At 37.4% G+C, this 14,598-nt stretch overlaps 1 protein-coding gene across 2 annotated transcripts in view; it reads right to left on the minus strand.

Moving 5' to 3' along the window:
• Positions 1 to 14,598, minus strand: part of MARCHF6 (membrane associated ring-CH-type finger 6) — a 94,320-nt gene that overhangs the window by 60,768 nt on the left and 18,954 nt on the right. For both annotated transcript variants that reach the window (XM_053592986.1, XM_053592988.1), the window contains exons 2-8: positions 13,683 to 13,779; positions 12,614 to 12,687; positions 10,024 to 10,167; positions 8,788 to 8,860; positions 5,425 to 5,593; positions 3,384 to 3,573; positions 765 to 826 (exon numbers count right to left, since the gene is read on the minus strand). In XM_053592986.1, coding sequence (XP_053448961.1) covers positions 765 to 826; positions 3,384 to 3,573; positions 5,425 to 5,593; positions 8,788 to 8,860; positions 10,024 to 10,167; positions 12,614 to 12,687; positions 13,683 to 13,779 — 809 coding nt within the window. The remainder of the gene's footprint in view (positions 1 to 764; positions 827 to 3,383; positions 3,574 to 5,424; positions 5,594 to 8,787; positions 8,861 to 10,023; positions 10,168 to 12,613; positions 12,688 to 13,682; positions 13,780 to 14,598) is intronic.

Consider the following 14,598-nt stretch of genomic DNA (forward strand, 5'->3'; position numbering starts at 1 on the left):
CAGCTCACAACAACCTCCAACTCCTGGGCTTAGGCGATTCTCTTGCCTTAGCCTCCCGAGCCAGGCGCCTGCCACAACACCCAGCTATTTTTTTGTTGCAGTTTGGCTGGGGCCGGGTTTGAACCCGCCATACTCGGTATATAGAGCCAGCATCCTACTCACTGAGGATGAGGAACTGTATAATTATTTAACATAGGAACTGTATAATTTATTTAACTGTACGTATGTTTGAAAAATTGCCTAGTAAAATTTTCAGAAAATTAAAAACAAAAAAAGAGAGAGAAAACAGCTATCAGTGCTGCAGTATTTTCACCACAAGCAGTACATCACTTTATTTTTTCTAGAAATTAAAATTCTGAGGTTGGGTGCAGGGGCTCATGCCTGTAATCCTAGCACTCTGGAAGGGCCGGGTGGGTGAACTGCCTGGGCTCACAGGTTCAAGACCAGCCCGAGCAAGAGCAAGACTCCATCTCTAAAAACAGCCAGGCATGTGGCAGGCACCTATAGTCCCACCTACTTGGGAGGCTGAGGCAAGAGAACCACTTGCACCCAAGAGTTTGAGGTTGCTGTGAACTGTGATGCCACAACTCTCTACAGAGGGTAATAAAGTTAGACTCTGTCTCAAAAAGATAAAACAAAATTCTGATAACTGTTTTCATCAAATGTAACTACAAAATTAGTTTATGTATCTAAATATACCCAACTTTAAAATATACTTCAGGACTAAAACACCAGAATGCTTGATAGAGAAAGATCTTACTCACTCTTTCCCATGTAAGCTCTTCTGCAGCTCGGTCCCATTCTAACGCATTCCAGTTCATGTCATCTGGAAATAAAACTGCAGTTTAAAGACTGCTGATGCAATTTAACTAAAAATAATAAAACTTTTTTTAATTTAGTATTTCATAAGCTGTTGTTGTGAAGCTAAACTACACTACAAAATTTTCCACACTGAGTATCTGATTTTTAGGCAGCAACTATAGCATGTAAGACATATATAAATAAATAATACATGCAAGATGATACTAGATTGAGATAAGTACTGAAAACGAAATAAATAGGGTTATGTGAAAGAGAGAGATTCAATAGCTCTGAATCAGGAATGAATCTAGTGATTTAAGAAAAGTAAGGAAGCCAGGGACTAGCATTCTCTGATAATTACTATAGTATGAAAGGGGCTGGGCGCCCTTATCTCAGTGGTTGGGATACCAGCCACGTGGTGGGTTCCAGCCCAGCCTGGACCTGCTAAACAACAATGACAACTGCAACAAAAAAATAGCTGGGCGTTGTGGCAGGCACCTTAGTCCCAGCTACTTGGGAAGCTGAGGCAAGAGAATCGCTTAAGCCCAAGAGTTTGAGGTTGCTGTGAGCTATGATGCCACGGTACTCTACCGAAGGCAACATAATGAGACCCTGTCTCAAAAAAAAAAGAATAGTATAAAAGGCAGACAGGGATCAAGTCATACAAGATAAATTTGGAGTTTGGCTTTTATTTACTCTTTCACATAATGGAAAAATCACTGAAAGATTTAAAAACAAGAGAGTAAGGGGTGGCGCCCGTAGCTCAGTGGGTAGAACCCCAGCCACATACACCCAGGATGGTGAGTTCAAACCCAGCCCAGGCCAGCTAAGCAACAATGACAACGGCAAAATAGCTGGGTGTTGTGGCAGGCACCTGTAGAACCAGCTACTTGGGAGGCTGAGGCAAGAGAATCGCTTAAGCCCAAGAGGTTTGAGGTTGCTGTAAGTTGTGACGCCACAGTACTCTACCAAGGGTGACATAATGGGACTGTCTCCAAAAAAAAAAAAAAAAAAAAGGCAACAGAGGAGGGGTCAAGTCACTGTGGCTCACGTCTATAATCTGAACACTTTGGAAGGCAGAGGTAGCAAGACTGCTTAAGACCAGGAGTTTGAGACCAGCCTGGGCAGCATAGTAAGACCCCTCTCTACAAAAAATAAAATAAAACAAATCGGCCAGGCATGGTGGCATGTACCTAGCCCCAGTCTACTCAAGAGGCTGAGGCATCACCTGAGCCCAGTAGTTTAAGGCTGCAGTGAGCTATAAATCATGCCACTGCACTCCAGCCTGGGTGACAGAGTGAGACCTTTTCTCAAACAAACAAATAAATAAAATAAAGGCCAGAGAACGATAACAACTACGTAGGGCAAGAACAGAAGGAGGAAGACCAATTAGGAGTTACTGCATTACATCAAGAGAAAAATAACAGCCAGCACTACAGTAGCAGCAGGCTGCATTCTCCAAGCCTCTGAGCGCTCCCTGAAAGGATCGCCTGCTCTGACTACACAAGACTCTTCTCATCATTTAGGTCTCAGCTCAAATATCACTTACTCTGCACTACCAGGGAAATCTAACATAAATAATGTCTCTTCCCATCCTCAGAGAAACCTGAACAACACTCATCGCAATGTGTACTTCCTACTTTTTCAGTAGACCAAAATCTCCATGAAGGCAGGAGCCTGGTGTTTTGTTCACAACTATACACCCAATGTCTAGCATAAGAAGATACTCATCTATTAGCCATCTCAAGTAGACCCAGAGACAAAACAGTGACTGACAGGAAAACTCTGTGGTGGGAAGAAATGAAAGATAGTAAGCAACTGACAGGTAAACCCAGTCTTGGTTCTTATTTTCCATTCTGGAGTTCGCACTGCTAGAAAATGAGAAATCGGTTTCTTTTGGTGCACCTGGTCTGCAGTATACGGTGCAAGAATTTTATCTTTTATTTATTTATTTATTTATTTTTTGAGACAGAGTCTCACTATGTCGCCCTCAGTAGCAGGCTGTGGCGTCACAGCAACCTCAAACTCCTGGGCTTAAGCCATTCTCTTGCCTCAGCCTCCCAATTAGCTGGGATTATAGGCACCCGCCACAATGCCCACCTATTTTTTTGTTGTTGTTGCAGTTGTCATTGTTGTTTAGCTGGCCAGGGCCCGTTTCGAACCCGCCGGCCTTGGTGTATGTGGTTGGCACCAGAACCACTGTGCTATGGGTGCCATTCACCTTTATTTTAAAAGCTGTAATAACGCAATAGAAAAGGAACAAGAGAAGCAAACAAGGTAAATCTGTATCAAATTCCTTTTAAAAAAAAAAATTTAGGATCTACCCAGCCCGAAAAAAAAATTTCTTCTTATCCATTCTATTACTATGTAAAGGAGAATTTTAAAACACAAAATGTGCCCTGCTTCACAGAAAAAAATTTATGCATGTGTATATCCACAAATATTCGTTTGCCAAAATAAAGTAAAAATAGGTTACAAATAGAATTTTAAAACATTAAAATGAGAACTTCAGTCCTTTTACTCAATGTAAGTTGAGAACAAATTCATGGTCTTAAAGAAATGAGCACACCCGAAAGCCATACCCTGTGCTCCATTATTAGCGTCTGCTGCATCTTCCACGCCAGCGTCATCTTCCTCCTCATTGTCCTCCTCCTCCTCTTCTGCCTGATCATCCTGTGCATCGGGGTTCTCCCCGACCACTGCATTCTCAGCTGGTGGGTTAGCAGGCTCATCAGCAGCAGCGTTATCTGCACCATTTCCTCCTGCTGGAGCCTAAAATGACATAAAAACCCTGAAATTTGGATAACTTTTCTGTTTTGTTCTATTTCCAAGTCACGCTGTCCCTGCTAAAATAAAACCAGCAAATCATAAAATTAAAAAAAAAAAAACAAAAAACAAAAACATATCTTTTCTAAATGTAACTGATTTATCAACTTAGTACATAAGAACATAAATTCACTTTATGTAAACTGTAATATGAATATATACATATATATTTATACATGTTTAACATATATAAACTATATAATTTAATCTTTAACATTTCACCAAACATTATAGAAAGTGAAAATTACAAATCTGGCTAAGTTTTTAAATACGTCATTCTGTAAATCTTTTTTTTTATAATATATTTCTCATTTTTATTGACTGTCTCACAGATAAAAATATTTATTCTTTTTAAATTTATATACATATATAATTACAACTTAATTCTCTGCATAAGTTAAACACTTGTATAAATGATTTTTAATTTTTGCTTAGTAGATAAGACTGTGAATATGGACTTCATCAGTTGCCAAATGCATCCTCCTCAGGCTCTTCCTAAGTTCTGCCACCTAACAAATGCAAAGACATAGCTGCAGTTAATTGTTAATAGCTATGTTAAAATACCTGACCCCAAAGGGGGTTAATGAGGAAGCTGCATTAACAGCTTCAGAATACAAGGCATAATGATAAAAGCATTAATACTGGTTAATAATGGTGTCAATTTTTATAGTCCATTGTCTATGCATATTCTTCAAAAAAGTTGAACTCTGTAGAGAAAAAGAAATCAGTTTCATCAAAGCACAATTTGATGAAATCAATCTACTCATTGACAAAAGCAGCAGTTCCTAACAAGAAAAATTACATCAGTAGGGAGGCACCAGTAGCTCAATTGGTAGGGCGCTGGCCATGTGCACCTAGGGTGGAGAGTTCAAACCCAGCCTGGGCCTGCTAAGTAAACAATGACAATCTCAACCAAAAAATAGCCTGCCATTGTGGTAGGTGCCTATAGTCCCAGCTACTTGGAAGGCTGAGGGAAGAGAATCGCTTAAGCCCAAGAGTTTGAGGATGCTATGAGCTGTAATGCCACGGCCCCCTACCCAGGGCGACAGCTTGAGACTGTCTCCAAAAAAAAAGAAAAGAAAGAAAAATTACATGAGTAATCATTTTCAGTATTTTATAAGCTATATTTTCATGATAAAATTTTATAAAGTATAAACTTTTTTATGCAAGTAGCTTATCTGTGATAATTTCAGCACCATAATTTCTCAGCAAGCAAAATACTAAAATTTACTTACTAGATCCTCCTCTTCTGGATACCTCTTGCACCTTAGATGCCCTTGCTTACACTGTCCCTACATCTAAGCATATCACCACTCATAAAGAAGAAATAAAACTGCACAAGACTATTATCAACAGTGTTCTAATATTTCTACTTCAGGTAATCCTCCAACTCCAGAGGAAAGACATGCATTTTACTGATGGTACTGAAGATACTGATAAACAAAGAGGTGGGGCAGCCCCCTTAGTGTTTATACAGCATGTCAGAAACATATCCAGAAGTTCCTATCTTAACTTTCAGGCCCCAGTAGAGCAGTTAACCCAGGCAAAGAGAATGACAAGAGTATTTTAGCCTACCCCCTAATATGGCTCCCAATCTAGCTAGAAAATTAAGAGGCAAATACACAATTTGATTTTCACACCTCTACTAATATTCGCCCAAACTTTTCCACTTTCCTCCTTTGTAACAGCAAAAGAATATTTATAGGGAACATGGGATCAAAGGTTTGAATCTCAGAGGGAGACAATAATTTTCATGTACTACCCAAGTAAAATCAACTGTGAAGGTGGGGCAGTTACCTCATTTTGGTGGTGCCCAGCAGCATTGAAGGGTGGAGCAGCATGCTCCAACCAAATTGGTGCTCCCCCATGGACTATCTGCTCTCGCAACCACACCAGGCTGATGAATGCACACAGTGTGCATGTAACCACGAAACAACCCTGCAAACAATCTGCCAACAAATTTTCCCTATTAAAAAAAGAAATGACACATAATTACTCCAAAGAACACTTAAAAATCAGGAAATCAAAGGTTAACATTTTGTTTTACAGGAAAAAGCCTCAGAAAGGTAAATCTTAATTTGGGGGGTAAAAATCAATTTCTTCAAAAGAGTTACCTGTGATGATAATTCTATCTTATAAGCTCACTAATATATGCATTTATGTACCTATATTATGTGTGTATATATATGTATTATAGTGGGCATAAAATAACATCAAACCTATATAGAAATGAGCTATCCACAGCCTACCTTTTGAACATGGCCAAGAAAAAGGAAAGCAGCCACAAAGACAAGAACAGCCAAACACTCGACAAAGGAATGGCATTCAATTTACATACTTTAAACAACTCTGTCCAGACCTTACTAAAAATTTATCCAACCTTATTTTGCAGACAAGATTAAAAGCTTGATTAGCTGACACCTGAGCCCACATAAATTAATGGAATCATCAAATCAGAAAAGCAGAGAAGCGCCTCCAGAAGTCCTAATCACGATGTAAGAAATGAAGCTTGAGAGATATGCAGTATGCCATTGTTAAGACAAGGAAGTCTATAATACATTTTACAGAAAATTTTCACTTAGAAAACAAATCAAGTTTTGATGCTAACTACAAGTATACAAAAGTATACTACTAGTTTCCCAACAAATCCAGAGGGCAAATTATGATTCTTCTAGTAACCACACATAAAAATACGCATAGTACATGGAATATTGTAATACCAAAAACCCCCTTTTCTTTTTCCTTTCTGAACAGGTTTATCCTTCCCTAGTCCATGCCTACGATTTCAGAATAATTCAGGAATAACTAAAATATCTTGGTAGCCTTTGGAAAATCCATTATTTTAATGGAATGACTTTCTTCCTCCATGAAAAACCTAAGAAAGAGTTAATATGGTAAACCTCAGCCTGGTACCTCCAAACTTAAAACTGGAATGGCCCTGAGAAGATATTACATGCAATATATCTTAAATCATAAGGGGTATCGTATCCTAACTACCCACTTACTAAGGAACCCTCTGAGACCATTACCTTTTGACATCCTCTCTACTCCTTCCTTGACATCAGCAATGAGAACAATAGCTGCTGGCTACAGATTTTAAATAATGACAAACTCAGCCAGGTGCAGTGGCTCACACCTGTAACCCTAGCACTCTGGGAGGCCGAGGAGGGGGGTTGGAGGTTGCTTCAGCTTGGGAATTCTAGACCAGTCTGAGCAAGGGCAAGACTCCATCTTTACTAAGAAATCAAAAAATAAGCCAGTGTATTGCATGCACCTGTAGATCCAATTACTAGGGAGACTGAGGTAGGAGGACCACTTGAGCCCAGGAATGAGAGGGTGCAGTGAGCTACAATGATGCCACTGAATTCTACCCAGGGCTACAGAGTGAGACTCTGTCATAAATAAATAAATAAATAAAATGACAAACTCTTAGAGTTCTTTTCCCAAAGCCTTCAATCTGGGCAAGTTTTGTAAACTGCCTATAATGCTGCCCAAGCTCCAGAGCCCAGAAGAGGACTTTCAAGCTTCCACTCTTGTCCCTGAGACTACCACGTACAAAAGCCCCCATTATCCTTCTGAAAGATGAGAGGTCATGTAGAGTAGAACCAAGACACCTTAGCTGAAACCATCTTAGACAGTTAAGTCCTTGTAAAACATCTTAATGACCTATGCAAGCCTAACAGATGAACAGTTCAGCTAAAACCAGCCCAAATTGCTGACCCTCAGAATTAAAAGCAAATAAAATGGTGATTGTTCAAGCCATTAAGTTTTGGGACAGTGTTTTTCATTTTTTATACCAATAGGTAGTTGATAACGTGCACTTTGATATAATCCCCATTATTGAACTATAGAACTTAACAACTGCTAAGATATTAAAACTTAAAGTAAAATTCCGCCCCCCCCCCCAAAAAAAAGGATTCTATACTGAATACAAATCATTACTCTGAAAAAAAGTAGTTGAGTTGGGGCAGCACCTGTGGCTCAGTGAGTAGGCACCAGCCCTATAAACCGAGGGTGGCGGGTTCAAACCCAGCTCTGGCCAAATTACAAGAAAAAATAGCTGAGCACTGTGGCGGGTGCCTGTAGTCCCAGCTACTCGGGAGTCTGAGGCAAGAGAATCCCCTAAGCCCAAGAGCTGGAGGTTGCTGTGAGCTGTGATGCCATAGTACTCTAATGAGGGTGACAAAATGAAAACATTGTTTCTTAAAAAAAAAAAAAAAAAAGCAGCTGAGTTACAACTGCTTTCAGAAAAAACCAAGTCAATTTTTCAAACCGTAAAAGGCAGCATTGGTTACAAAACCAAGCCATATCCACATGCACAATTTCTTTTGACTATCCCTACTGGGCCTCCAGCATTTTTCTGGTCTCAATGAGTACTTTTTTTTTTAGAGAACAGAGTCTCACTCAAGTAGCCCTTGGTAGAGTGCCATGGTGTCATAGCTCACAGCAGCCCCAAACTCTTGGGGCTCAAGTGATCCTCCCACCTCAGCTTACCAAGCAGCTGCCATTACAGGCACCTGACCAGCTAGTTTTAGAGACAGGGATATCGCTCTTGCTCAGGCTGTTCTAAAACTCCTAAGCTCAAGTAATTCACCCTCCTCAGCCTCCCAGAATGCTAGGATCACACCGTGTGAGCCACTGTGCCTGGCCTAGTGAGTAGGCAATTCAGGTGGCCCATAAGCCAATCAAGTCAGAGAGAAAAGGGGAGCCTGACAAGGTAAGGAAAGCAATAATGAACAATATCAAAATAAGATACAGTAAAACAGCTACAATGAACAAGTTTTTACCATCTATAGTCTAACAGCCACAAGAAACATTTTAAAAATAAATTTCAGTTCAAGTATATGTGTTAAAAACACCAAGTTTAAATGAACTTTCAACATACAAACACAGTACAGTATATGTCTCAAACTGCATGACAGCCTAACAAGTCATCCCACCATTACAAAACAGTCCTTTAAAACAGGTACACTGTTAAAAGAAACGCCAATTACATTTATCAGTTACTTCCACTATAGCTACAAATAATAGGAGACATAAGTTATTGTCCTCAGAATAGAAAAAGAATCTTCAAATTGTAACAAAAAGGAGAAGAAAAAAACCAAGTCTTATAGTATCTACCTTGTGCAATCTTCATGGTCACACGAGTTCAATACTCACGTGGATAACATGTCTAGCGGCAGTGTCAGTAGTGAGCTCACGGAGCCAGTAAACAAGCACTTGTAGATGCGGCCTACCAAAAAAGAGAAAATAATCTAAAGCAAAGATCTCCAAAACTATGGAGAATTTTTTCCAATTTGCAATTCCAGAATTCATTACGTCTACTCATGAAAATAAGGAGTCTCAGTTCTAGAGGTAGACATCTTTACAATTAGGAAAAATTTTCAGGAAAGTGTATGTTGCAATGCCACCAATGGCTACCTGACAATTTTTTTAAATCATGGATTTAAAAGTCCTCAAATAGAGAATATCCTTATTCTAAATTCTTAGAATATATTATCCCCACAACATTCTGAGCATTGAAGAAAAGATGAAATATGGGTGAATGCACTGCCATCCCCCCCTTATCCTCTTAGTCAGAACAGGCAGGATGGCTTTTAGACAGGCAGAATTCTAGATAGGATGAGATAACAGGCCATAGATCTGAAAATGGGGCACAAGAGTAAAAAAGCTGAGATTTTCGGGCAGTGCCTGTGGCTCAGTGAGCAGGGTGCTGGGCACATACACCAAAGGTGGCAGGTTCGAGTCCCATCCAGGCATGCTAAACACCAATGACAACTGCAACCAAAAAATAGCCAGGCATTGTGGCAGGCACCTGTAGTCCCAGCTATTTGGGAGGCTGAGGAAAGAGGATCGCTTAAGCCTAAAGTTTGAGGTTGCTGTGAGCTGTGATGCTACAGCATTCTAGTGAGGGCGACATAGTTAGACTTTGTCTCAAAAAAAAAAAAAAAAAAAAAAAAAGGAAAAGGAAGAAAGAAAGGTGAGTCTTCCAATTATCTGAGACCATGATATATGTAGTATTTTTTAAAGGGAGTCGGGGAGCCCAAAATAATACATCTTTTGCAGTCCTTGACAGCAAAAAAAGTATAATTCAAAGAATAAAATCTGATTTTCTTCTAATTATGGTTTCATTTTGCTATTTCTGTTCTTTCATGAACTTTCATCATTAGCCTCTGTATTTTTCTTTCCTACATTCATTCAAGAAAGTGATGTATTAAAAAAAAAAAAAAATCAATCTTAGTTCAGATGAATGTTTTCTAAATGAGGCTTTCCTAACACAACTTTAAAATACAAATGATTAAACATCATTCAAACAATAATGATACAGCATTACTTTATAACATTAAATAGTTACACAATGATTAAATAACTCCAACCAGAGGCCTGAATACTCACATGCTGTAAGAGGAACAACTCCCAACCATGCAAAGGCCACAAGTGTATAATGAAACCAATATCTTATTGCAGTACCAATACTTGTAACCAGGCCAGCAAATATGTCTTGAATCGGAAGCCGTGAAGGCATATCTGGGGAATAAACTATAAAAGGAGAGAATTACATACAATTTTACAAAGATTCAAAAATAGCTCAACTCAAAATAGGCATGAATTAAACTTTTAACATTTTTATTTGGCTTAATTTTTTACCTATTAAAAACAATGAATCAAGTAGTACAATAACATCACATTTACCCAAGAAATAATTTATGAGACAAATCACCTGGGAAATATGGAAATTAACCCAAAAAGAGGCCTCTGAACAGGAAAAAAGACTACTTCACATTCTTCACTCATAACCATGAACTTCATACCAAAGTTATTTACACATATTTTAGCATTCAAACAGTATAATTATCTGATTTCCCAAATTATAAAAGACCTAATAAAACAAACGGGACAAAAAGAAGCAGCTGATGACATTATCAAAAAAGAACTCCCCCCAAATACAAAAATTAGACACAGCACTCAAAAAACATAATCTTCAGCAAAACCATTTCACATGGGAGCAAACAACCCAATGACATTTGTCAGCCACCTTCCCAATTTTAGCATAATACTTAAAATTTCAAATGATAAATTCAGAGCTTCCTACTTCCCTGTAAAATGTGCCCAGTTCAACACACTCAGAAAAAGGTTTTACCACATTTTAGAAAGATTTCTTTTTAAAATGGTTCCCTTAAAAGCTACTGCTTATAAAAAAGCTCCACTTTAAGTAACTCGGAACATACAGGAAAAACAACTTTGTCCAGTGAGGCCTAAACAAGGAATTATGATATACAAGGGTTTTTTTGTTTGTTTGTTTCTTGAGACAGTCTCACTTTGTCATCCTTGGTAGAGTGCTGTGGCATCATAGCTCACAGCAACCTCAAACTCTTGGGCTTAAGAGATTTTCTTGCCTCAGCCTCCAGAGCAGCTGGTACTACAGTTGACTGCCACCACACCCGGCTATTTTTAGAGATGGGAGCCTTGCTCTGGCTCAGCCTGGTCTCAAACCTGTGAGCTCAGGCAATCTACCCACCTCAGCCTCCCACAGTGCTAGAATTACAGGTGTCAGCCATTGTGCCCAGCCCCAATATGCAAGGTCATAAAACCAATGATCTAAAATTTCAGAGAGCACTATCACACAACTATTAATACGCATGAATGATAAAGAAAAAAGAATTAACCAATGACTTTTTATAATATACCCACACAGAGCACTGACTTTAATAGATATTAGGTATACAAGAGCCAAGTCATTAAACCAGTAATAGTTTTTGAGAAAGATGAAGGAAACAGATGTCAAATGAAAACTAAAATACACAAAACAAGCTTTTATTGGCCTCAAAGTAAAAGCCCATATGAGTATTTCCCATCAATTACACTTCACAAAGATACGCAACTATTCAGTCTTACTTTTCTATAAACCATAACAAGCTATAAAGGTTTTATGTGCTACAGAAAATTAAAGACAACAAAATAGAATCAACATTTTTGATGATTATAAAACTCAAAAAGTAAAAACGTTATAACTTTAATAATTTATACTCATCAAATAAAAACAAACAAAACTAACACTAATTTACATCATTTATATTAAGTAGCTCAAGATGTTTTCCAAAAAAGAACTAAAACACAAAAACCCTTTGTTGGAGAGGGCAATGTAGTGGGATCCCAGAATGAAAAATTATGCTTTGAATTTTTAAAAATGTATCAGTACAATCCTCTACTTATCTAAGATGAATGATACTAAGTATCATCAATAAGCATAGGAATTATAATTAAGATTTTAAAGACCTGCAAAACATTAGAAGCTTCACAAATACTGAACTTAAAAAGTTAGTCTTATGGGAAAAAAAGATAATAATTTTTTTTTTTTTTATTGTTGGGGATTCATTGAGGGTACAATAAGCCAGGTTACACTGATTGCAATTGTTAGGTAAAGTCCCTCTAAAAGATAATAATTCTAACTGAAAAAAATAGTCTGAACTGAACATTAGACATTCAATGAAATCACAGCATTACCGTTCATTTTTCTAAGTAGATAATGGTATTATATTTGTTTTTAAAAGAGAATTCTTAATTTTAGAGATACATAGTGAAATATGTACAGATAAAATTGTAAATGGTGGGATTGTTTTAAAAGGAACGGAGAATAAAAAGAAAGGAGAGTTGGAGAAAGAGAGCATAAGTAAAATAAGACAGGCCCTGCTTTGAAATTAATAATCGGTACATGAGACTCATTATATTCACTATACCTTTATATTATGTTTGAACTTGTCTACAATTACAAGTAAAAACAAAAACAAAACCCTACAAATTAAATCTCAGTCACGCATATATGTGTGTTAAAAGAGGACATGTAATTTTTAAAATGTTTTCCTATACTTCCTGTTACTACCAAAGATAACTTGAAAACCCCTGTAGTTGCTTTCCAACTCTTAAACACCTTAATGCAACCAGTAAATAACAAAGAAAATTCAGTGAGAAATTTTAAAGAACTTACTTGGTGTGAAAGCAAATCTGTGCTTGCATAATTCACAGTATTCTTTTCGACTGTGTTTCAGCCACTGAACTAAGCTGTTAAGTACAAATACACTCATAAGCATAGGATTTACAACAAAGAAACATTAAGGTTTCACTAAAAAGTAATGTTCTGCTTTTATTAAAACTTTACCTATCACAGAGCTTTTACAATTTCAATAATTTCAAATTTAGAGTATACTTAACATTTTATAACTGTCATCTAAGAGTACAGAACTGCAACGGCTTAAGATTTTTAAAAATGTTATTTCTACTATTAACACAGTTCTATTAATCTAAATTGTAATCTCCTCAAATCAATAAATGAATATGAAAGAAATCTCCAAGCATCAGTTCCAACACTAGGTCTGAATCCTGGTTCTGTCATTAACTAACTGGCTATTTGGCCTGGGACAAGTTAATCTTTCTAAGTTTCAGTTTTCTCACCTGCATAATAATACTACTCCACTTCACAATTTTCTTGTAAAGATTAAATGAGTTAAGATGTATAATGCATTAAGAACAGTTTTTGGCACAAAGTACTTTATAAATGTAAGCTGGTTTTTTTTTTTTTGGACATAGAGCCTCAAGCTGTTGCCCTGGGTAGAGTGCCACGGTGTCACAGCTCACAGCAACCTCAAACTCCTGGGCCTAAGCGATTCTCTTGCCTCAGGCTCCCAAGTAGCTGGGACTACAGGTGCCCACCACAATGCCCGGCTATTTCTTGGTTGTAGTTGTCATTGTTTGGCAGGCCCAGGCCAGATTCGAACCCATCAGCTCTGGATATGTGGCTGGTGCCTTAGCCGCTTAAGCTACAGGAGCCATCCTAAGCTATTATTATGTCAAGAAAAACTAGAAATCTGTAACACTTTCAATGGACAAAATAAGCTCTCCATTATAGAAATAAAGTATTCAAAAGCACCTAAAAAATAGTATATCAAAAAAAATAGACATGATAATAAAAATTATGGAGAATTTCTTTTCCAAATATTTGAATTTTTACAATAAGTGTTTTAAAAATAATTATAGATAAAATTCAAAGTATCACTTACCATTCTTGATGTATAAACTTAATACTGCCAGTACATACACAAGGATGATAAAGAGGTTTCTCAGGTGTTCCTTCCGACCGACACACTCTACATATGTCTGTTAATAAAAAATAAAAACTGAATGTCTTTTGGGCATAACTTTTATATCAGACAATCCAAAACTAAAATATTGCCCACTAAAGTAAGAATCTATCATATGACAAAATATTAATCAGCAGTATGGAAAACTTAAAATTGTGATTAAGATATCTGAGTAGACAAAGGGTATCAAAACAATGTATAAAAAAAGTACACACATTTTTTAAAAAAGAAAAAGCTATTAAAATTGCAATACTCAAGTCACGTTTGACTTCTGCAGTTACAAGATAATAAATGTTAATTGGTATATGCTGAATATTACAATTTTAATAGACTTTTCCTTTCTTAAAATGTGTATACTTTTTTTTGGCATCCACTGTACACTTGAAAATAAAAAAATGTCCTAAATGGGTCATAAGCAGTCACATGTCGGCTCACATGTGTAATCCCTAGCACTCTGGGAGGTGAAACTGAAGAATCACTTATAGCCAGGCGTTCAAGACCAGTTCTCTCTATAGAACTGTTTAAAAAATTAGCCAGGTATGGTGGCATGCACTTGTGGTCCCAGCTACTTTGGAAACTGAGGCAAGATTGCTTGCGCTCAGGCCAGACATTGGAGGTTGCAGTGAGCTATGATGACACCAATGCACTTTAGCCCAGGCTACAAAGTAAGATACCATCTTTAAAAAAGAAAAAAAAAAATCCTACATAATTTATTAAAAGGTAGCTGTTCCTCTGAATGTGAGCTCTATAAATAAACCCAAATTGAAAATAATAGAACAGTTGGTTTTATTTAAAACTACATTCTCGACTCAGTGCCTGTGGCTCAAGCGGCTAA

This window comes from Nycticebus coucang, chromosome 1 (assembly GCF_027406575.1).
Source record: "Nycticebus coucang isolate mNycCou1 chromosome 1, mNycCou1.pri, whole genome shotgun sequence".
Taxonomy (NCBI): Eukaryota; Metazoa; Chordata; class Mammalia; order Primates; family Lorisidae; genus Nycticebus; species Nycticebus coucang.